A 24907-nucleotide genomic window follows, 5' to 3' on the forward strand; every position below is an offset into this window, starting at 1 on the left:
TGCAGACTCCAATTCTTGTCTTTATTTAGCATGCAACAGCGGAAGCTCTTAATAATCACCTGAGAATAAACATGCTTAAAATGTCAACAAAAATATTGGTGAGTTATATGTTTAACCTATATCGTAATAATAATAATAGACCACAAGATTTCATATTTCCATTTCTCATAAACATCATGCATGCATATAGCAATCTGCATAAAAATTATTCATATGGTGAACACCTGGTAAACGACATTAACAAGATTCATATAGAATATCCTCATCATTCCAGGACATCCTTCGTACATAATAATTTCGAAGTACTAAAGCATCTGTAACAATGGATGGGGCTTGTTGGGCCCAATAGATCTATCTTTAGGATTCGCGTCAATTAGGGGTCAGTTCCCTAATTCTTAGGCTACCAAGCAAAACGGGGCATATTCGATTTCGATCATTCAACCATAGAATGTAGTTTTACTTACCTGTGTCTATTTTGTAAAACATTTATAAAACTGCATGTATTCTCATCCCAAAAATATTAGATTTTAAAAGTGGGACTATAACTCACTTTCACGTATTTTCACTTCGTCGGAAAATAAGACTTGGCCACGGGTCGATTCACGAACCTATAACAAATATATACATATATATATCAACATATGATCGAAATATATTCACAACATTTTTATTACGTTTTGACGTTTTAAATTTGTTAAGTTAACAGTCCAACGTTAGTAGTCCACAATTAGTTGTCCACAGTTAGTAATACAGAAATAAGTCAATATATATTATCTCGAATCAATCCACGACCCAGTGTATACAAGTCTCAGACTCGATCACAACTCAAAGTATATATATTATTTTGGAATCAACCTCAACCCTGTATAGCTAACTCGAGCATTACCGCATATAGAGTGTCTATGGTTATTCCAAATAATATATATAGATGACGTCGATATGATATGTTAAAACATTGTATACGTGTCTATGGTCTATCAAGATTACATAATATATGTTAGAATACATATATAATACAATATATGTTAGTTAAGTTATGGTTAGTATAGATTTGTTACAAAGTTTCACGTAGCTAAAACAAGCAAAAATATCCAATTTTGTTTTACCCATAACTTCTTCGTTTTAAATCCGTTTTGAGTGAATCAAGTTGCTAAGGTTTCATAATGAACTGAAATTTATGAAACTAAACAGAAAAAGTATAAGTTTATAGTCATAAATACAGGTTACAAGTCGTTTTTGTAAGAGGTAGTCATTTTCGTCGAAAGAACGACATCTTGATGACCTTTTTGAAAAACATACTTCCACTTTGAGTTTAACCATGATTTTTGGATATAGTTTTATGTTCATATGAAATATCATTTTCCCAGAAGAAAAAATTTTAAATCAAAGGTTATCATAGTTTTTAATTATCCAACCCAAAACAGCCCCCGGTTTCACTACGACGGCGTATGTCCGTTTTTACGGTGTTCTTCGTGCTTCCAAGTTTTAAATCATTAAGTTAGCATATATTATAGATATAGAACATGTGTTAAGTTAATTTTAAAAGTTAAGTTAGAAGGATTAACTTTATTTGCGAACAAGTTTAGAATTAACTAAACTATATTCTAGTGATTACAAGTTATAATATTCGAATATGATAGTTATATATATATGAATCGAATGATGTTATGAACATCATTACTACCTCAAGTATAGTAGATAAACCTACTGGAAATGATGAAGAAATAACTTTAGCTTCAAAGGATCTTTGATGTCTTGGAAGTTCTTGAAGTAGAATCATGACACGAAAACAAATTCAAGTAAGATTACTACTTGAATTAAGATAATTATAGTTGTAAAAAATGGATCAAAGTTTGAATATGAGTATTACCTTGAATTAGGATGATAACCTACTATAAATAACAAAGATTTAGTGAGGTTGGATGATCACTTGAAATGGATTTTCAAGATTGGAAGTAAGTTAGCAAACTTGGAAGTGTTTTTGATGTGTTCTTGAGTTGTCGTTTTGTAAGTTAGTTTATGTATGGATTTAAGAGCAAGATTGAACTAGATTTTGATGAAGATGATGAAGAACACTTAGAATACCAAGATAGAACTTGAGAGAGATGAGTTTGATTCAAGAAAATTGAAAAGTGAATGTGTTTATGTGAGTGATACTTCACGTGAATATGGGATGGCAATATAGGCTCCATTAGTTTGTAATTTTGTGAGATATTTCATGCTAGTTGCCAAATGATGGTTCCCACATATTTAGGTGACTCATTAAGGCTGCTAAGAGTTAATAATTGAAGTTTATATACCAATAGTATATACATCTAGGAGCTGTGTATTGTATGAGAACGAATACGGGTGCATACGAGTAGAATTGTTGATGAAAATGAATGAGAATGCAATTGTAAGCATTTTTGTTAAGTAGAAGTACTTTGATATGTGTCTTGAAGTCTTCCAAAAGTATATTAATACATCTTAATACACTACATGTATATACATTTTAACTAAGTCGTTAAGTCATCGTTAGTTGTTACATGTAAGTGTTGTTTCGAAACCTTTAAGTTAACGATTTCGTTAAATGTAATTAATCCCATTGTTATTATATTTAATGAGATGTTAAATTGTTACATTATCATGATAACATGATGTACTAATATATATTAATATGATATATAAATATTAAGACGTTATTACAACGATAATCGTTACGTATAGATATCGTTTTGAATTTCTTAAGTTAGTAGTCTTGTTTTATGTATAAGGTTCATTGTTAATATACATAATGAGATACTTTAATTATCATTTCATCATGTTAAACATATATATATGTTCATATATATAATATCATGTCATATACAAGTTATAACGTTCTTGAATCATCGGACAAACTGGGTGGTCAAACGTTAACACAAAAACCATTTCAATTAATCAAGTCTTAACAAGTTTGATTGCTTAACATGTTGGAAAAATTTATTCATGTAAATATTAATATCATATAATTTATAATCATGGAAAAGTTCGGGTCACTACAGTACCTACCCGTTAAATAAATTTCGTTCCGAAATTTTAAGCAGTTGGAGGTGTTGACGTATCATCTGGAAATAAGTGGGGGTATTTTATCTTCATCTGATCTTCACACTCCCAGGTGAACTTGGGTCCTCTACGAGCATTCCATTTAACCTTAACGATTGGTATTTTGTTTTGCTTAAGTCCTTTAACCTCACGATCCATTATCTCGACGGGTTCTTCAACGAATTGTAGTTTTTCGTTGATTTTAATTTCGTCTAAAGGAATAGTGAGATCTTATTTAGCTAAGCATTTCTTCAGATTCGAGACGTGAAAGGTATTATGTACGCCAGCTAATTGTCGCGGTAATTCAAGTTGATAAGCTACCGGTCCTACACGATCAATAATCTTGAATGGCCCAACGTATCTCGGGTTTAGTTTTTCCCATTTTCCAAAACGAACAACACCTTTACAAGGTGATACTTTAAGCATGACCACGTCATCAATTTCAAATTCTATATCTTTTCTTTTTCTGTCAGCGTAGCTCTTTTGTCGACTCTGGGCAGTTTTCAACCGTTGTTGAATTTGAATAATTTTCTCGATAGTTTCTTGGATAATCTCCGGACCCATAATTTGTCTATCCCCCACTTCGCTCCAACAAATCGGAGACCTTCACTTTCTACCATAAAGTGCCTCAAACGGTGCCATCTCAATACTCGAGTGGTAACTATTGTTGTATGAAAATTCTGCTAATGGTAGATGTCGATCCCAACTGTTTCCAAAATCAATAACACATGCTCGTAGCATGTCTTCAAGGGTCTGTATCGTCCTTTCATTCTGCCCATCATTTTTTGGATGATAGGCAGTACTCATGTCCAGACGAGTTCCCAATACTTGTTGTAACGTCTGCCAAAATCTTGAAACAAATCTACCATCCCTATCAGAGATAATAGAGATTGGTATTCCGTGTCTGGAGATGACTTCCTTCAAGTATAGTCGTGCTAACTTTTCCATTTTATCATCTTCTCGCATTGGTAGAAAGTGTGCTGATTTGGTGAGACGATCAACTATTACCCAAATAGTATCATAACCACTTGCAGTCCTTAGCAATTTAGTAATGAAATCCATGGTAATGTTTTTCCATTTCCACTCAGGGATTTCAGGTTGTTGAAGTAGACCTGATGGTTTCTGATGTTCAGCTTTTACCTTAGAATAAGTCAAACATTCTCCTACGTATTTAGCAATATCGGTTTTCATACCCGGCCACCAAAAATGTTTCTTGAGATCTTTGTACATCTTTCCCGCTCCGGGATATATTGAATATCTGGTTTTATGTGCTTCACTAAGTACCATTTCTCTCACATCTCCAAACTTTAGTACCCAAATTCTTTCATCCCTATACCGGGTTCCGTCTTCCTGAATATCAAGATGTTTCTCTGATCCTTTGGGTATTTCATTCTTCAAATTTCCCTCTTTTATAACTCCCCGTTGCGCCTCCTTTATTTGAGTAGTAAGGTTAGTATGAATAATTATATTCATAGCTTTTACTCGAATAGGTTCCCTGTCCTTTCTGCTCTTGGGGGTCTGCTACTACATTTACCTTCCCCGGGTGGTAACGAATCTCAAAGTCGTAATCATTCAACAACTCAATCCACCTACGCTGCCTCATGTTCAGTTCTTTCTGATCAAATATATGTTGGAGACTCTTATGGTCGGTATATATAATACTTTTGACCCCATATAAGTAGTGCCTCCATGTCTTTAATGCAAAAACAACAGCGCCCAATTCTAAATCGTGAGTCGTATAATTTTGCTCGTGAATCTTTAATTGTCTGGACGCATAAGCAATTACTTTCTTTCGTTGCATTAATACACAACCAAGACCTTGCTTCGAGGCGTCACAATAAATCAAAAAATCATCATTCCCTTCAGGCAATGACAATATAGGTGCCATAGTTAGTTTTTTCTTCAACAATTGAAATGCTTTCTCTTGCTCATCCTTCCATTCAAATTTCTTCCCTTTATGCGTTAATGCAGTCAAGGATTTTGCTATTTTGAAAAAATCTTGAATTAATCTTCTATAGTAACCAGCCAGTCCTAAAAATTGGCGTATATGCTTCAGAGTTTTCGGAGTTTTCCAGCTTTCAACGGTTTCAATCTTTGATGGATCAACCTGAATACCTTCCTTGTTCACTATGTAACCGAGGAACTGAACTTCTTTCAACTAAAATGCACACTTTGAAAACTTAGCGTACAATTTTTCCTTCTTCAACAATTCTAGCACTTTTCTCAAATGTTCCCCGTGCTCTTGATCATTCTTTGAGTAAATAAGTATGTCATCAATGAAAACAATGACAAACTTGTCAAGATATGGTCCACACACTCAGTTCATGAGGTCCATGAACACAGCTGGTGCATTAGTTAATCCAAACGGCATAACCATAAACTCATAATGACCGTAACGCGTTCTAAAAGCAGTCTTCGGAATATCATCCTCCTTCACTGGCATTTGATGATACCCGGAACGTAAACCAATCTTCGAATAAACTGACGAACCTTGCAGTTGATCAAATAAGTCGTCAATTCTCGGTAGTGGGTAACGGTTCTTGATGGTAAGTTTTTTCAACTCTCGGTAGTCGATACAGAACCTGAATGTATCATCCTTCTTTTTGACAAACAAAACAGGAGCTCCCCATGGTGATGTGCTTGGTAGAATGAAACCACGATCCAAAAGTTCTTGTAATTGACTCTATAATTCCTTCATTTCACTGGGTGCGAGTCTGTAAGGAGCACGAGCTATTGGTGCAGCTCCCGGTACAAGATCTATTTGAAATTCAACAGATCGGTGTGGAGGTAATCCCGGTAATTCTTTCGGAAATACGTCGGGAAATTCTTTTGCGACAGTAACATCATTGATGTTCTTTTCTTCGAAATTGACTTTCTTGATGTGTACTAGAACGGCATAGCAACCTTTTCTTATTAGCTTTTGCGCCTTCAGGTTACTAATAAGATTTAACTTCGCGTTGCTCTTTTCTCCATACACCATTAAGGGTTTTCTCTTTTCGCGCATAATGCGAATCGCATTTTTGTAACAAACGATCTCTGCTTTCACCTCTTTTAACCAGTACATGCCAATTATCACATCAAAACTCCCTAACTCTACTGGAATGAAATCAATCTTAAACGTTTCGCTAACCAGTTTAATTTCTCGATTCCGACATATATTATCTGATGTAATTAATTTACCGTTTGCTAATTCGAGTAAAAATTTATTATCCAAAGGCGTCAATGGAAAACTTAATTTAGCACAAAAATCTCTACTCATATAGCTTCTATCCGCACCCGAATCAAATAAAACATAAGCAGATTTATTATCAATAAGAAACGTACCCGTAACAAGCTCCGGGTCTTCCTGCGCTTCTGCCGTATTAATATTGAAAACTCTTCCGCGGCCCTGCCCATTAGTATTCTCCTGATTCTGGTAATTTCTATTAATGTGGCCCGGTTTTCCACATCCATAACAAACTACGGCGGCATTATTTGTTCCGACATTATTTGTTCTTTTAATTCTGTTATTCATCGGTCCGTAGACCTCACACTTCATCACACCATGACTAGGGATGGCAATGGATCGGATATGGATCGGGTGAGGCCGTATCCATATCCATATCCATTTATTTTTTTTAGTTTTCATCCATCCATATCCATATCCGTCGGGTGAAGCGGGTTAATGGATAATTATCCATATCCGTTTAAATTTATCTTATTTTTAACAATTATAAGCGGTGGTTCATTATATACGATCAAAAGTAATATTTTTAATAGTTTATGCAACCGAAAGTCACATTTTTACTAATCTATATAACAAATATTCAATAAATAGCCTATTAAATGTATAAAGATATCGACATGTACGTTGCTTACTTTTAGTTACATGGAATCACATTTAAACTATCAAAATGCAATAAATACATGTAAATTAAACCCAAAAAAAATATAAGAATAAAGTTATATTTTTAGAGAAAATATAACGAAAGATGAATATGAATATAATTAATGAAATATCGCTACATAAATGATATTAATTTGAGTGATAAATTTATATTTAGTTATTTCGGGTGGAAGCGGGTTCATCCATGGATGGAATTTTTTCATCCATATCCATATCCATTTAGATCATCCATATCCACGAATAATCGGGTGGATCGGATGGATATCCAGTGAATCGGGTATCCATTGCCATCCCTAACCATGACCCTTTCTTTTACACTTGGTGCAAAATGTCGTGCAGAACCCATTCTGGTGGTACTCTTCACACCTTTGGCATGGTTGTTTCTGATTCTTGTTGTTATAGGAATTATTGTTGTTGCGGTTGTTATTGTTGTTGGGACGATTGTTGTAGTTGTTGTTGTTGGGACGTTTGTTGTAGTTGTTGTTGGAATTACGATTGATGTTGCGGTTGTTGGGATAGTTGTTACGATTGATGTTGTGATTGTTGTTGTTGTTGTTGTTGTTGTTGTTGTTGTATTGGTGACTCTTGTCACTGTTTTCCTCCCACTTTCTCTTGACTTGTTTCATGTTGGCCTCTTCGGCCGCCTGTTCTTTAATTCTTCCCTCAATCTGGTTTATGAGTTTGTGAGCCATTCGACTTGCCTTTTATATGGAGGCGGGCTCGTGTGAACTCACATCTTCTTGAAACCTTTCTGGTAACCCTTTTACAAATGCGTCGATATTCTCTTCTTCATCTTCGAACACTCTTGGACACAATAGGCACAATTCCGTAAATCGTCGTTCATATGTGGTGATATCGAATCCTTGCGTTCGTAATCCTCTAAGCTCTACCTTGAGCTTATTGACCTCGTTTCTGAGGCGATACTGTTCATTCATCAGGTGTTTAAATGCTGACCACGGTAGTGCATAAGCAGCATCTTGTCCCACCTGCTCGAGATAGGTATTCCACCATGTTAACGCAGTACCTGTGAAGGTATGCGTGGCGTACTTTACCCTATCTTCTTTCGTACATTTACTTATGGAAAACACCAATTCAACCTTCTCGGTCCATCGTTTTAATCCGATTGGACCCTCGGTTCCATCGAATTCCAGATGTTTATAGGCAGTGAATTCTTTGTAGGAGCATCCTACACGAGTTCTTGTGGCATTAGTTCCATTGCTGGATTCAGAGTTATTGTTGTTTTGCATTGCAGCCTGTACTGCAGCTATGTTTGCTGCAAGGAACACACGGAAGTCTTCCTCGCTCATGTTCAAGTTCTGACGAGTAGTCGGTGCCATTTCCTTCAAAAATAGCCAAAAGAATTAAGTTAATCATATAGAATATTAAGAGTAGTCAATAGTATTTCGTAGCATAATATGAACTTATTTATAAAAGCTTTTTCTTCATATTAGCGTTTTATAATTTTTCATTCGGGTAGTACCTACCCGTTAAGTTCATACTTAGTAGCTAATATACAATTCAACTACTACAATTCTATATGAAAAACTGATTACAATAATATTTCACGATCAAACTTTAAACAATATTTTACAAACTTACAATACCGTTATTTTACATATAGCATGAAATATAGCACACAATAACTTTGATACAAGGCAGTTGTGAAGTCAATTCTAGTTAAGCGCAATTCGTTCAGCAAAGGTAATAAAGACACGTAATTCGTAGGTCCAGAAACAAGTCATGCATTCGGGTTTTACTAGTATTATTTCCCATCATTGGTCTTGTGGAAAATAACCGTTATGGTCGTTGACAAGACAGTATGTTGTAACGTCGTCAAAAGGACGAGGGTTACGTAATGCCCAACAGCCCTGTAACAATCTAAAAACCTTGTCTCTCACTCCAACTACTGAATCTGTCACTTGTGGGAATGTTTTATTTAACAGTTGCAATCCGATGTTCTTTTTCTCAATTTGGTGATAAGCGAACATCACAAACCCGTAAGCATAACATGCTTCTTTAAGTTGCATGTTGGAAGCTCTTTCTAAAGAACAAAGTCCTATGTTGGGATATGTGGAGTCAAAATAGGCTCTCAACTCGTAGCGTAAAATTGCATTTGGGTTCCCCGCACTTAATGCCTTAAAGAAAACACGGCGTAACTTAAGGTCTCCCCAATGTGATATACCCCATCTCTCAAAGGAAAGCCTTTTATAAACTAAGGCATGCCTGGAACGTCTTTCAAATGTTCGACACACTAATTTCTCCATAAATAATTGTACCGATGAATTCTGACCGACTCTGGACAAGATTTCATCAATCATATCCCCTGGTAGGTCTTCTAAAATACTCGGTTGTCTATCCTTAACATTCATTTTGTGTTTTATAATGTAAAATAGACGAGGATTAGATTCATAAAAGATAATTAACAAACAATACAAGCAATATTTACATATATCATAAAAGTACAAGCACACTACAATACATATATTACACAGCATGATTACAACTCTTTATTCCGACTCACTTGTTTCTTCCTCTTCGGACTCGTTTCGTTTTGCTAATTTCCTAGGGATACATGGTGCTCCTCTAATACGAGCCGTCGTTTTCACAAATGGTTTAGAAAAACCTGGTGACTTAGATGTTCCCGGGTTATAGTTAAAATTTAAGAAATACGGGTGTTTACGATACACCCCATCAGGATACTTCATGTTAACATAAAGTTCATCGGGGTTGGAATCAGGTTTCTCTATTTTGATGCTTTTTCCCTTATTATTTTCTTTTGCTTTCTTAAATTGGGTCGGGGTAATTTCTATAACATCATCGGAATCCTCGTCGGGATCCTATTCATCAGAAAATTGGTAATTTTCCCAATATTTTTCTTCCTCGGCGGAAACACCATTGACCATTTTTAACTTTGGTCCATTGGTTGAGGATTTTCTTTTATTTAACCGTTTTTCTGTAGTTATTAATATTTCTTCCTCCGGAACCTCTTCTTCTTCCTGTTCCTCTTCGGGAATTTGTGAATCTTCCCAAAATACATTCGACTCTTCATTATTATTAGGTGAGTCGGTGAGATTTGTACTAGAGGTAAACATCTATCACACAATATCAAACACGTTAAGAGATCAATATAGCACATAATATTTACATGTAAAAATATATAGTTTCCAACAAAAGTGTTAAGCAATCGTTTTTAAAGTAAACACGGTCGAAGTCCAGACTCACTAATGCATCTCAACAAACTCGGTTAGATACACTAATGCAAATTTCTGGTTCTCTAAGACCAACGCTCAGATACCAACTGAAATGTCCCGTTCATATCGATTATAAACGTTTCATATTAATTGATTTCGTTAAGAGGTTTTGACCTCTATATGAGAAGTTTTTCAAAGACTGCATTAGATTTTAAAAAACAAACCATAACCTTTATTTTGTTGATAAAGGTTTATAAACATAACGTAGATTATCAAGTAATGATAATCTAAAATATAACATTTTACACACGACCATTACATAATGGATTACAATAATATTACACATCGATTTAATTCTCCGAATGCAGTTTTAAAATAATATTATACAAGCATGCAGACTCCAATTCTTGTCTTTATTTAGCATGCAACAGCGGAAGCTCTTAATAATCACCTGAGAATAAACATGCTTAAAATGTCAACAAAAATGTTGGTGAGTTATATGTTTAACCTATATCGTAATAATAATAATAGACCACAAGATTTCATATTTCCATTTCTCATAAACATCATGCATGCATATAGCAATCTGCATAAAAATCATTCATATGGTGAACACCTGGTAAACCACATTAACAAGATGCATATAGAATATCCCCATCATTCCGGGACATCCTTCGGACATGATAATTTCGAAGTACTAAAGCATCCGTAACAATGGATGGGGCTTGTTGGGCCCAATAGATCTATCTTTAGGATTCGCGTCAATTAGGGGTCAGTTCCCTAATTCTTAGGCTACCAAGCAAAACGGGGCATATTCAATTTCGATCATTCAACCATAGAATGTAGTTTTACGTACCTGTATCTATTTTGTAAAACATTTATAAAACTGCATGTATTCACATCCCAAAAATATTAGATTTTAAAAGTGGGACTATAACTCACTTTCACGTATTTTCACTTCGTCAGAAAATAAGACTTGGCCACGGGTCGATTCACGAACCTATAACAAAAATATATATATATATATGTATATATATATATATATATATATATATATATATATATTAACATATGATCGAAATATATTCACAACATTTTTATTACGTTTTGACGTTTTAAATTTGTTAAGTTAACGGTCCAACGTTAGTAGTCCACAATTAGTTGTCCACAGTTAGTAATACATAAATAAGTCAATATATATTATCTCGAATCAATCCACGACCCAGTGTATACAAGTCTCAGACTCGATCACAACTCAAAGTATATATATTATTTTGGAATCAACCTCAACCCTGTATAGCTAACTCGAGCATTACCGCATATAGAGTGTCTATGGTTATTCCAAATAATATATATAGATGACGTCGATATGATATGTTAAAACATTGTATACGTGTCTATGGTCTATCAAGATTATATAATATATGTTAGAATACATGTATAATACAATATATGTTAGTTAAGTTATGGTTAGTATAGATTTGTTGCAAAGTTTCACGTAGCTAAAACAAGCAAAAATATCCAATTTTGTTTTACCCATAACTTCTTCGTTTTAAATCCGTTTTGAGTGAATCAAGTTGCTAAGGTTTCATAATGAACTGAAATTTATGAAACTAAACAGAAAAAGTATAAGTTTATAGTCATAAATACAGGTTACAAGTCGTTTTTGTAAGAGGTAGTCATTTCTGTCGAAAGAACGACATCTTGATGACCATTTTGAAAAACATACTTCCACTTTGAGTTTAACCATGATTTTTGGATATAGTTTCATGTTCATATGAAATATCATTTTCCCAGAAGAACAACTTTTAAATCAAAGGTTATCATGGTTTTTAATTATCCAACATAAAACAGCCCCCGGTTTCACTACGATGGCGTATGTCCGTTTTTACGGTGTTCTTCGTGTTTCCAAGTTTTAAATCATTAAGTTAGCATATCTTATAGATATAGAACATGTGTTAAGTTGATTTTAAAAGTTAAGTTAGAAGGATTAACTTTGTTTGCGAACAAGTTTAGAATTAACTAAACTATATTCTAGTGATTACAAGTTATAATCTTCGAATAAGATATATATATATATATATATATATATATATATATATATATATATATATATATATATATATATATATATATATATATATATATATATATATATATATATATATATATATATTTATGAATCGAATGATGTTATGAACATCATTACTACCTCAAGTATAGTAGGTAAACCTACTGGAAATGATGAAGAAATAACTTGAGCTTCAAAGGATCTTTGATGGCTTGGAAGTTCTTGAAGTAGAATCATGACACGAAAACAAGTTCAAGTAAGATTACTACTTGAATTAAGATAATTATAGTTGTAGAAATTGGATCAAAGTTTGAATATGAGTATTACCTTGAATTAGGATGATAACCTACTGTAAATAATAGAGATTTAGTGAGGTTGGATGACCACTTGAAATGGATTTGCAAGATTGGAAGTAAGTTAGCAAACTTGGAAGTGTTCTTGATGTGTTATTGAGTTGTTGTTTTGTAAGTTGGTTTATGTATGGATTTAAGAGTTAGATTGAACTAGGTTTTGATGAAGATGATGAAGAACACTTAGAACACCAAGAGAGAACTTGAGAGAGATGAGTTTGATTCAAGAAAATTGAAAAGTGAATGTGTTTGTGTGAGTGATACTTCACGTGAATATGGGATGGCAATATAGGCTCCACTAGTTTGTAATTTTGTGAGATATTTTATACTAGTTGCCAAATGATGGTTCACACATCTTTAGGTGACTCATTAAGGCTGCTAAGAGTTGATAATTGAAGTGTATATACCAATTGTATATACATTTAGGAGCTGTGTATTGTACGAGTACGAATACGGGTGCATACAAGTAGAATTGTTGATGAAAATGAATGAGAATGCAATTGTAAGCATTTTTGTTAAGTAGAAGTACTTTGATATGTGTATTGAAGTCTTTCAAAAGTATATTAATACATCTTAATACACTACATGTATATACATTTTAACTGAGTCGTTAAGTCATCGTTAGTTGTTACATGTAAGTGTTGTTTCAAATCCTTTAAGTTAACGATTTCGTTAAATGTAATTAATCCCATTGTTATTATATTTAATGAGATGTTAAATTGTTACATTATCATGATAACATGATGTACTAATATATCTTAATATGATATATAAATATTAAGACGTTATTACAACGATAATCCTTACGTATAGATATCGTTTTGAATTTCTTAAGTTAGTAGTCTTGTTTTATGTATAAGGTTCATTGTTAATATACATAATGAGATACTTTAATTATCATTTCATCATGTTAAACATATATATGTTCATATATATAATATCATGTCATATACAAGTTATAACATTCGTGAATCATCGGACAAACTGGGTAGTCAAACGTTAACACAAAAACCGTTTCAATTAATCAAGTCTTAACAAGTTTGATTGCTTAACATATTGAAAACATTTATTCATGTAAATATTAATCTCATATAATATATAATCATGAAAAAGTTCGAGTCACTACACTTCACACATCCAACAGTAGTTTGTGAGCTTTCGTTAGTTTTGTTAGGGTTTGTTTGAGGTCGGATGGTTAGTCGTCTTTGTTGTATTTGGTGTTTTATTTTTTAATGAAGTTTTCCAGGTGTTATAAAGTTTGAAATTTAAATTGTCAAACCACATGAACAAAATGTATCAAATCCACCATAGGTATCTTTTCTCATGAATAATTATGTAATATTACAGGATTTCACATTTTTAATTTTGTGCTTGTACAATTTTAACATTTTTATTTTGTATTCCAACAAAACCCTCAATCTCACCCCTAGTCCTCCAAAAGTCCTAAACTCACCCCTTCAGAAGTCATACACACCTAATGCAAAAATAACAGATAAGAAACAATAACAACGATGGCTAATTTGAGAACATCAATGGATGCATCATTTTATGACCTAAATATAGCCACCCCACAAACCCTAACCGGCTATGCACGATCAATTCCCGGCGAGCCTGTGCCGGTGGACGGAGCATATGCCAGTAAACTTATGAGAATGCAACAATTATCACTTTTGGGAATTGGGTTTCCATTGGGTATAATTCCATCTTATTCCCCACCTTTATCTTCTTCACAAAAGGAGTCTGGTTCCTTAGCTCTTCAGTCTATTTGGTTGAAACAACCTGCAGAAAATTGGTAAAGTTTTGAACTTTTTTGTTAATTATGAAATGAAGTTTGGTGTAGATAAATACCCATTGGATAACCCATGTGTTTGATTATGTTATTCTATTATTGTACAATTTGGATCATCGATCTTGACCTGTGGAAGAAATTGAAGATTGATTTGTTGTGTGTGGGTAGAGATAGTTTTTGTGAGCAGTGAAATGGGTGGTTTGTTGTTAGTTTGTTACTGCAATCCACTATGGTGGCAATAATTTTGTATATTATATTAAATAAATTTATATAATTAGCATGATCAAGGTATGGAAATTGACCTTAAAGTCAAAACCTTGGTATAAAGGTTGGTCAGAGGTGGTGATGTTCTGTCTTGGGATCATTTTAGTTTTAATTGTTTACTGTCTAGTTCTTACCATCTTCTGTTTTTATTTTTCCGGATATTTCTCTAGCGATACATTGAACTAGTTTACTTACGAATTTAAGTATGACCATTTTTAATGTTCTAATTAGCACATCAATTTGTCCCTTTTTCCACAACGTGTCGGTGTGGGGCCGCCAGAGAGTCGGTTTTACCCTTTTTGCACAACGTATGTTTTTATGTCTCATTCCCTATTGTACTTATAATATTGTGCACATTTAACCAATTTGTAACCCAAAACCGAATCCATTGTTGGATTAATGATTATAATAAAACATGTTAGGCATTCTGGTAGATTAAGTAAAAAACCATGTTTAGAGGTTGTGTGAAGGATATAAGTGCACATGGTGTAGGTGTCAACTAAATTTCAAGTCAAAGTGGAGGTTCCCAATTACGAAACAATGGATTTTGAGTTAGATAATAGTTGAATATGAACATTATAGTTGAAAGTACAATCGGTAAATGTAACCAAGATTTTTCAGATTTGTATTCTTGGATTCTGATTGTTTATGAATTGTGATTTTATTGTCATGCGTAGGTGGTTGGGACTGGTTGGGCAAATTCGTCCACTGAAGTTGTTATCTTCAATTAAAGCCGAAGCCTTACGAGGGGATTCAACGTTCCCTAGATTTACACGTGTTGTCAAGAAATTATTTGACAAGTCATTTTATTCGGTTGGTTTATCTTCTCACTTGGATTTAAGTGAATCCACTTCTTTATTAGTAAACGTGGAAAAAGATGGTCAAAGGAAAAATCGACGTACGAAGGCCGTTCTTCTTCATAAGGCAAGTTTAAACTTCATTTTTGTTGTGCTAGAGGCAAATAGAAAAAGTGATCATTGAACTTTTACAATTTTTACTTGCATGTCTCAACATAAAGATTATTGCAGCTAATATTGATCTAGTTGTTTGACCACTTAAGGGGTGTTTGGCTTTGCGTTTAGAATAGGATTATTTGTTACGTTTTGAAATCGTAAATAATTAATTAATTGTGTTTAGCAAGTTAAACTTAAAAATTAATTAACTGCGATTTGAGAGATTCAAAACATGAAAATGAAAAAGCAGGCGGCAAACCTTGATAGACAATTTTTCTCTTTTCGCCTATTTTTCGCCTAATTACTTGTTAATATATCAAATATTCCGATTTACCAAACACCTAAAAAAACTGATTATCTGACTATTGCGTTATCAAATAGCATAATCAAATCCAAACACGATTAATTAATAACATGTTTATGCTACAGCTTATTATCAGATTTTGATTATCTAAAACGCATAATCAATTTTCAAAACGGAAATCCAAACACCCCTCTAGTATTTTTTGACCTCAAAATAATCAGCTTAAATCATTTATGCGAAACACCGAACGATGTATTGTAGCAACCTCAACTGACTGTTTTCTGATAGTCACTAAAAGATCTAATAATACACTTTTTTGTATTTGTTATTAAAAACAATGTTTCTTTACTCGTACTTCAGCTTTCAAATCATGATGTCACATTGGAAGCTTCTTGGCCCGAGCTTTTTGTGGACCGCAATGGTAAATACTGGGACATGCCTGAGTCAATATCATTGGACTGTTTGTCTCTAGTGTCTGAATCAGGTTTACGGTATCGCTGTGGAATCCATAAAAATGGTGGATCTGTGGAGCCAATAGGCTCTGTCGATGGTCAAAGTCCCCCTTCTCTAAGACCTGGAATTTGTGCGAAAGCTGCATTTTCTTATGAAAAGAGCAAAGACCTTTGGAGAAAAGCCGAAACGAAAGAGGATCTGGGCTTAGTAAAGAATGAAAAAGGTGAATTCCGTAACATGGCTTACGATTTACGGATGAAGGAACCACATGTTGCATTATCCGGAATATTTGGTAAGCCTCTTGTTTTTAAACAAATGTATAATGTGATATGAAGTGACCTTGGTTTTCTTCTATCTTTTAACACTCATATAATATAGTTTTTTTGTTCTGTTTTCTTTTCTTATAAGTAGAGGTGATAAATCGATCTGTTACGTCGATTAGGTGTACATATATTTTTTACCTGAAACGCTTTTTTCTTCTCAAACAATCTACTTTTTAGCAACAACATATTAATTGTTTAGTTAGAAGGTTTTCTGTGTTCGGTTCCCCGTGAGGATGAGTATTCCGACCCCATACTCTAACGTACACTCCCTCCCTGGCTGTGGCCACCACAAGATCCGAACCCATACTCTAACGTACGCATCCCAACAATGTATTAATTGATTACATTAATTAAATGGTTTCATAATAATGTATTTCTTGAATTGATAGTATACAAATTTGGTGATTGTTATGCAGTAAATTTCATTGTTTTGCTCATAAGATCTGTTTCTTCTATAATCAATCTTATATTTATATTTTCCTGTTTTTTATAGTATCTATATTACCTGCTGGACATGTTAGGGATAAAACATATCTTGACCCATGTAGAAGTAGCCTCTAGTTTCAAATTCTAAGATATTTGTCACTGTTTAAACTTAATTGTAAAGGTAAATTGTAAAGAAATGTAATTTGTAAATTGTAATTAATAGGCGGTACGTGTGAAGCGTGGTTAAGTGGAAGTAACATAGATGGTACAAACATCAAGAGAAGTACATTTGGTACAGATTTATTTGGCTCACTGTGTTTTGCTATGCAGCATGGCAAGTTTAGAAAATCGTATGGTGATCTAACTCGGTTTGATGCTCGTTTTGATGTGTCCTCGGCTGCCGCTTTAGTCAATGGGTTTACAGATACTTTAAAGTCTTCTTCAGTTTCACCGCAACTAAATTTGATCCTACAGCAGCAGGTATCCTTAATTTTGAAACGCCATACTTATATGGTAAAATGTGTGGTCAAATGGTCAACAGTAAACAGTTTATATTTATATTTGTTTATGTAAAATGTTTCCAAACGACTTTTGAGGCCAAGTGTATCAAGTTTCTACTTCAAATATCATGCAGTATTAACTGTTTTTTTTAACCACTTTGAACTTCACATTATAAATAATAAATTACAAGTGTTTTGGTGTGTTGGTACTTACTTTGTGATAAAGTCCTTCCCAAATTCGGATTAGCAAATTATCCTTCAGGATTTACTTACATTTTTATTTGCAGGTTGCAGGACCCTTTGTTTTTAGGGTAAATTCAAAGGTCGCATTAGGTTCATCGAGTGGTATACATATAGAGGATGTAATATATAGCTTGAATTACTCGATGAGGTACCTAGCATCCGGTAAAGTTGTTGCTTGGTATTCCCCTAAGAGGAAAGAGGGGATGGTTGAGATGCGGGTTTTCGAGTTTTAGATAAAACTTAAATCATTCACAAACTTAAATCAGCGAGTCTTTTTTACATCTTTTTCTGGTTACAAGTTCATAAGATGGGAAGATGCTTATTTTAATAAATGCAATCCTGTTGTAGTTATGGGATCAACATACTTGACATGGAATTTGTGAGTAACTATATTAGCCAGGTAAATTGTTCAAAATACACTTTTTTTTAATGTCCTCAAACAAAATACACTTTTTTAAAAAAAATTGTCTTTTTACACCATTCAGTAGACGGGAATTTTGTCTACCACCTTTATCTGTCGTCTACTACCATTTTTACAAATTAGTAGACAGTTTCAATAAGGTAGTAGACAGTGAGAACAAAGCAGTAGACAGCCAATTACAAGGTAGCTGACCGTCTACTGCCTTGTTGTTATTGTCTACTACCTTGTTACCTTGTAATTGGCTGTCTACTGCTTTGTTCTCACTGTCTACTACCTTGTTGTTACTGTCTACTACTTTGTAAAAATGGTAGTAGACGACAGATAAAGGTGGTGGTGTAAAAAGACAATTTTTTTTAAAAAAGTGTATTTTGTTTGAAAGCATTAAAAAAGTGTATTTTGATCAATTTCCCTATTAGCCAAGGATAGGTGTTGTGATAAGATATAGGGGAATTTGGGCCAGACAGAAACAGGAGCCCAACAACAGAAACAGAAGCCGGACAAGTTGAAATAACGAGGCCCAAATGGAGAATAGGCCCATCCAAGTGGACTAGTGATTGCCGGATGTAAACGACTTTCAGTCACGTGTAACGCTAGGATTGGTCGTTAGTAGTTTGTTAGTCGATTAACGATTTTGTGCTTGTAATTGGTTGTAACAGAATTGACCATTGAACAATTGTAATCAATACAATTCTATTTCTCTCCTCTTTCAATTTCTACGAGATTAGCTCGTCTCGAATTAGAGCGTATCATGTGACTAAATTGCAACCAAAACTAATGGTTTTGAGTTGTATGACATCTGGTGTAGTTGGTATTGATGAACTTTGAAAGGCTATATTTGACCTTACAAGTTAAATCTTCATCAAAATTTGGTTAAAAAGTCAAATTATAGTCGCTAAAATCCGTAACTATTTGAATCGAAAGAGTACTAGACTACTAGTAAAACAGTCTAATCGAGTTATCATCACTATTTCTTACACCTTTTTCGAAGATATCAGGACCCCAATCAATGTTCATTTTATGTTCATAGTAATTATGCAAAATGAATATGGTCAAGGAAACTATATTATTATTATTTCAAATTACAAATATATCATTACCGGCAGAAAATTTACAAGGTACCAGCAATGCAAATAGTTTTCTTCCATGAACCCCATAGCTAAATTCTGATAACTTATCTAGTAATTAAAACCAGAATTATGGTCCCGTAACGGAACTAGATTACAAAGATCACAAATTCGGTTTCAACGGGAAGTAGCATCTATGTCTTCAATATTTACATACTATGATTGTGTGCGTTACATGCGCTTATATACAATTAAATCATCAAGCTGAAAGTTCTGAGCTCGAGACTGTAGATTGAGAGGTTGCAGGTGTGTCGCAAACGTTGCACCTGCATACTGGACACACACTGAAACACCATATTCAAATTCAAATTATTATTATTGTAATAATATAGTTTTGTGATAAATAAGTAAATATATTGGCAAAAACAATTGTTTGTAGGACTGTACCCCTTTTGACTCGCACTAAAATTTACATGTTTAAGCACATGACCCAAACTGCCCGGACCGCTCATTCTATCCCTTGGAGGAATTTATTTTTAGTTAAGCAGAAAAAGAAGGATTTTTAGTCTATAATTAGAAATTTTTTCCAATGGTTCCAATCAAACAAGATACAGTTCGGCTCGTATGGTCCTATAGAAAACGGGTTTTGGAAGTTCGATAATAATAAACTAGCAATATTTAGACACATGTGTTTGGGTAAAATGATTATAATTCTGACCTTTCTGATTATTCGGATCATACTAACAAATTTCAAATAGTCTTTTAAGGAGATAAAGATAAACGTATACTTAACTATTAAGTAAAGAATTACTTAAGTAAAGAATTATTTAGTGACGTGATTCAAGGCCATCTCATTATTTTCAAAGGCCCTCTTCGAGCACAAAAATTGAGCCCTTATTATTAAATGTTAAATCTTTTATCATTTAATACATATAAAAAGATATATGTGCGATTAAATTGTTTGATAAACGAATTTTCATGATAATTATATATAATAATTATATAGGACTTCTAAAATTTGGGGACATTTCAAAATTCCGGGTCCTATTCGACTACACACTTTGCACATGTGCCCAAGACGCCTCCGGTGATTCTAATTTTATGTAAATGTGAGTTTAAACAATATGCAATTCTGCATCACTTTTAGATCATTTTTCGAATACATTACTGTAACACTCTTTAAGATCAAAAATAAATAAATAACTTCTGAGTCTGGTAGTAAAGAATTACCCATTAACTTCTTTAAGCCATTTGTCGACACAAGCGGCATGATATTCATGTTGGCACGGTAGAACCCTAATCTTGTCTTCTTCCTCATAATCAACCAAACAAATGTAGCATCTGTTCCATGAATAAATAAACAGAATTATTGAGAATTTCACTAGCTATAATCGAATTATACATGTGGCGAATTCACAAGCTCAACAAAATAAATAAATAAATATATAAAACCCAATATAGGGACTTACTGTTGCACATAATTTGGGCCACTTTCAGATGCATTCATTCTTTTGTGATTCTTAAGGAGAAACGAATCGACAACAGACTCGGGTGCAGGTAATGAGAGCATCGTCATTGAAAGCGATAGCGGTTGCCTGTGCATTTCATCCAATACCTAACCAACAAAATAAAAATGTTGAATTTTTTGTAACAAACACACACACATATTTTTAAAATTTTAAGAAAATACCTCAGATAGAGCCTGAGCAAGCAAGACGACTCGGGATATGCTTCCAAGGGACACAACCTCTTCACCCATAAAAGAGGAACCACATGAGCACGCACCGTCTAGGTGCATCCCGGATGCACACAATCTAGTTCGGTGCTCTCGTTCATTATCATCACGTAAACCACTTTCTGACATCTACAGATTAAATCATTAGTTGATACTTTAATTACACAGAAAATAAAGTTCTAAAAAAATAATCTTGCATACAATGGGTACTGGATATACAATCAGGGATCGATTTTTCCCACAACTTTATTCAGTTTCGACGCTATATAACAGCTTTATCATTATGATTCTTAACCATCTCTTTTTTTGATTTTATGGCTTTGGCCTTTTAATAAAAGTTGGCATTTTTTTTTTAAAAAAAAAGGAAAGAAAAGAAGGAAAAAAAAAACATTTCGTTCTTTGTGGTTGTTGGAGTCGAGAAATGGTATTTGTTATTTCATGATATGATATATGACAACTTACCAAATTGTGACACTTTAACCCAAATTCGGTATGGTATGCTTAAAGAAACAAGTAAGATGAAAAGTATAAAAAGTTATTACTTCAAGGGCACTTTTTAATAAAGATAAACCAACTTTCGAGCCTAATCTATAATAAATGCAACGTTTGACTTGGCATGAGATTTCATGACTATAAGCAAAATATATATAGGGTGTGTTTGGCGCAAGAGCTTATAGGAGCTTATGGGAGCTTGAGCTTATGATTTTAATAAGTTTCAAGCAATAAGCTTTGTTTGGTAGACATAAAAAGTAGAGCTTATGAAAATCATAAGCTCTAGAAAAAGAAGCTACTTTTAGTAGCTTATGAAAAAAAGTAGAGCTTATGAACTGGAAAATAAGCTCCAGCTAGTTTACCAAACACTTATAAAAAATAATAAGCTCCAGCTACCATAAGCTTCAGCTCCAGCTCTAGCCCATAAGCTCCAGCTCCAACTATAAGCTCCAGCTCCAGCTAGTTTCATCCAAACACACCCATAATGTCCTTTCCAACGACAAAAGAATTTAAAAACTAGAAATTGCTACAACTTCACGCAAAAGGAATTGTTGCACTTCATTTAAGATAGCGCGTAAAATAAATAGCAAGTTTAATATGGGATAAAAGGGATTAGAATTAAAACTATTTAAAGTTATGACTTCATCATCTTAAAGATTAATGATGTTCATAAGTTTGTACTGCGCTAGCATTTTATCCAACTATATTTAAACATATGGGTTTGCATTATAAATAATACGAGTATCAAGTATCATCTATATTTAAAGAAGTGTTTCAGGCCAACTCAACCCGTGCCAAAAACCCTTTTTGACACCCGCCCATTTTGCCACATTGCATGCCGGGTGCACATCTAACAAATACATACCTGTGATCTAAAGTGCCTTCGCTCTTCGTTTCTACCATAACTTCTATGATAACCACGTGTATGCACATCACGACCAAGATCATCACTAATATCAACAAGCCAACGATCACGTGAACCCACATCATCAACGAGACCCGTGGTTAAAAATAATGCCGGAAAATCAATTTCCCTTCTATAGCTTCGTCTCGATGAACTACCCCTAAAAACTCTCGCACTATTCATTCTTCCTTCACGACTATTAATTACCGAAATACCCCCCGAGACAACATTACGAGATACACTCCCTGAATCAACAACAAGTATTCCCGAACCGGACGTTGTCAAACCATTTCCAAACATCCGAAGGCTTAAAAACGAATCAGAAAGAACCAATAACGCCCGTGGGTCAGAATCAACATCCCTAGTTATATCACTATGATTCTGATCCGAATTTGCATCAAAATCGAGATTTTCTTGAATCACGTTGTCGGATGCACTCACGGGTACGGCATCATTTACTGCACTTTGTGTGTCGAAAGTAAAAGGTGGGTCCGACTCAGTTCCCGACACTGATTCTTGGATTGGTTGACTTTCATAAGATGTACTAGTATTCTTTGTACTACTATTACAGCTTTCAGATTCTTCGGGTTCGGTCTCTGAAGTTTTAGAACTTGCGCACATCGGTTCAGAATCGAAAAACGAAGAAGACGCACCTGCAGAACTTATAGATTCGACACTAGTAGGAGGAAGATTTTCTACAGAGTTGATCGGAGATTCCAACTACAAGTGACGGATGAAATATAATGTCAAAGATATCAAATACGCAAATACAAAGTTAATCAAACTATTCGGTTAAAAGGTACAGAAAGAAAGAAAGTTAAGTGATAAAGTAATAGTTATAGAGCAATTATGAAGAGATCTTACCATAAAAGCTTTGAGACAATGGAAATGGAAATTACAATCATACCCTTATGATGGTGACGTGAGTCATAAATCAAATTAACCATACGGTTATGATGATGGCAACCTTATTTTAACTCGGGTGGCGATCTAACATAGGAATTAGACAAGTCAACAAGACGTAAAAAGTAAAACTAAGAAGTGTTAGTTTAATTTCTTCTAGTGTGATCCTCACAATAATAGTATTCGTTTTCTACGTGTACTATGTGTTTCGCCACTATTAGCCTATGACTACAAATTTTATTTGTTAAAAGGTGATCGTTGCGTCTATCAGCGGAATCCAAAACATCGTGACCCAATCTCAAAAACACACAAAAATCTATAACTGACTTTAGTTCCATTCATTAACAACTAATCACCGGTTTACAGAATATTTATTTAAATGTTCATTTTGGAATCATCAATTAATCGGTTATAATTTAAACCAAGTGTGTCATAAATATCAAACTGATACCATCCACAAAAAATGATTTTCGAAAAAGTAAAGAAAATCACTCCTCGAATTCTCATTTTATAGTCCAACTCTAGTAAAAATCGAAAATATATGGATAAGGATATACTATTCTCCTAAGGTATATTTCGCAAGGAGCTTATGGTAGCTTAAGAAAACAATAAGCTATGAGCTTCTAAAATTTGTAATTACTCAAATACCCCTTATAGACTTATGTATCGTACATTTGTTCGTCCTTTTACGTCAATTCACACGCTAAATCTCACCGACTACCAAATTCAGCTCCAACAATAAACTTCAGCCCCAGCTAAAAAGTTCAACTACAGCTACAAGGTTCCAACTTTCACCAAACACAACCCTAATCTAGCCTAATTAACTCATTTGATATTCTTTATGTTCTAAATTTGTTAACTTTTTGATACTTTTGTAGCCAATGAAGCTAACAGTTATCAAACAACGTTAACTGTAATTGAATAAACAAAACCCCCAACAAAAAAATCAAAATTGTAAAGAAATAACATAACAATAACAATCAATTTAACACAAAACATCAAATTAATACGAATTAATTCAAACAAAATAAACAGCAGATCAGGTAATTACAAATTAATTTAAAATAATAATACCTCTAAGACAGATGGATGAGAATTGGAGTCTGATGTAAGACCGCAAAGTAGCAAAGAAGATAGCTTGCCCTTTGTTCTGTTAAGTCTTGAGGGCTCTGAAGGTTGACCCGACCCGATTCGACTACTGCCGGAACCCATCTTACAGTAAACAAAAGAAGAAGATTTGAATATGAGATGATGATGATTATATGATGATAAATGGAGCAATGTAAAGATGAAGACGAAAGTCTCTGTTTGATGTAGAAAAAAAGGAATAAGAGATAAGTATGACCGTGGTAAATAAAATATTTCTATAATCAATAATCATATAGACAAGTAGTGAGTAATGGTAACCCGATCCCACGGATATCCATTATATCTATCCGCTTCGTGATCAAATACAGACCTATGTTGAAGTGAGTGGCAACATGGAATACCACTGAAATACGCAATGCAGTGGAAAAAATCTGAGGTTTACAACTAGTGGCACCACTAAAATAAGTTATCTAGTAGAAAAAA

General features: G+C 33.9%; 2 protein-coding genes across 2 annotated transcripts; one reads left to right on the forward strand and one right to left on the reverse strand.

Moving 5' to 3' along the window:
• Positions 1-14001: 14001 nt before the first annotated feature.
• On the forward strand, positions 14002-18209 carry LOC139853223 (protein TRIGALACTOSYLDIACYLGLYCEROL 4, chloroplastic-like). The gene is made up of 5 exons (XM_071842599.1): positions 14002-14353; positions 15292-15538; positions 16232-16616; positions 17297-17553; positions 17861-18209. The coding sequence occupies exons 1-5, from the start codon at positions 14073-14075 to the stop codon at positions 18047-18049; spliced, it is 1359 nt and encodes a 452-aa protein (XP_071698700.1). The 5' UTR covers positions 14002-14072; the 3' UTR covers positions 18050-18209.
• Positions 18210-19281: 1072 nt separating this feature from the next.
• Positions 19282-24667, reverse strand: LOC139852182 (uncharacterized). The gene is made up of 6 exons (XM_071841410.1): positions 24410-24667; positions 22394-23152; positions 20992-21165; positions 20771-20916; positions 20532-20642; positions 19282-19645 (listed from the first exon to the last, which is right to left on the reverse strand). The coding sequence occupies exons 1-6, from the start codon at positions 24545-24547 to the stop codon at positions 19561-19563; spliced, it is 1413 nt and encodes a 470-aa protein (XP_071697511.1). The 5' UTR covers positions 24548-24667; the 3' UTR covers positions 19282-19560.
• Positions 24668-24907: the final 240 nt, after the last annotated feature.

Source organism: Rutidosis leptorrhynchoides, chromosome 6, assembly GCF_046630445.1.
Source record: "Rutidosis leptorrhynchoides isolate AG116_Rl617_1_P2 chromosome 6, CSIRO_AGI_Rlap_v1, whole genome shotgun sequence".
Taxonomy (NCBI): Eukaryota; Viridiplantae; Streptophyta; class Magnoliopsida; order Asterales; family Asteraceae; genus Rutidosis; species Rutidosis leptorrhynchoides.

Excerpts from the sequence above, each read along its gene's own strand:
- LOC139853223 (XM_071842599.1), top strand. The coding sequence starts at position 14,073 with ATGGCTAATTTGAGAACATCAATGGATGCATCATTTTATGACCTAAAT. Across the intron at positions 14,354-15,291 it reads AAACAACCTGCAGAAAATTG|GTGGTTGGGACTGGTTGGGC; the intron begins GTAAAGTTTTGA and ends TGTCATGCGTAG. Across the intron at positions 15,539-16,231 it reads AGGCCGTTCTTCTTCATAAG|CTTTCAAATCATGATGTCAC; the intron begins GCAAGTTTAAAC and ends CTCGTACTTCAG.
- LOC139852182 (XM_071841410.1), bottom strand. The coding sequence starts at position 24,547 with ATGGGTTCCGGCAGTAGTCGAATCGGGTCGGGTCAACCTTCAGAGCCC. Across the intron at positions 20,917-20,991 it reads TTGCTCAGGCTCTATCTGAG|GTATTGGATGAAATGCACAG; the intron begins GTATTTTCTTAA and ends TTTGTTGGTTAG. Across the intron at positions 19,646-20,531 it reads TGGCTTAAAGAAGTTAATGG|TGTGTGTCCAGTATGCAGGT; the intron begins GTAATTCTTTAC and ends ATGGTGTTTCAG.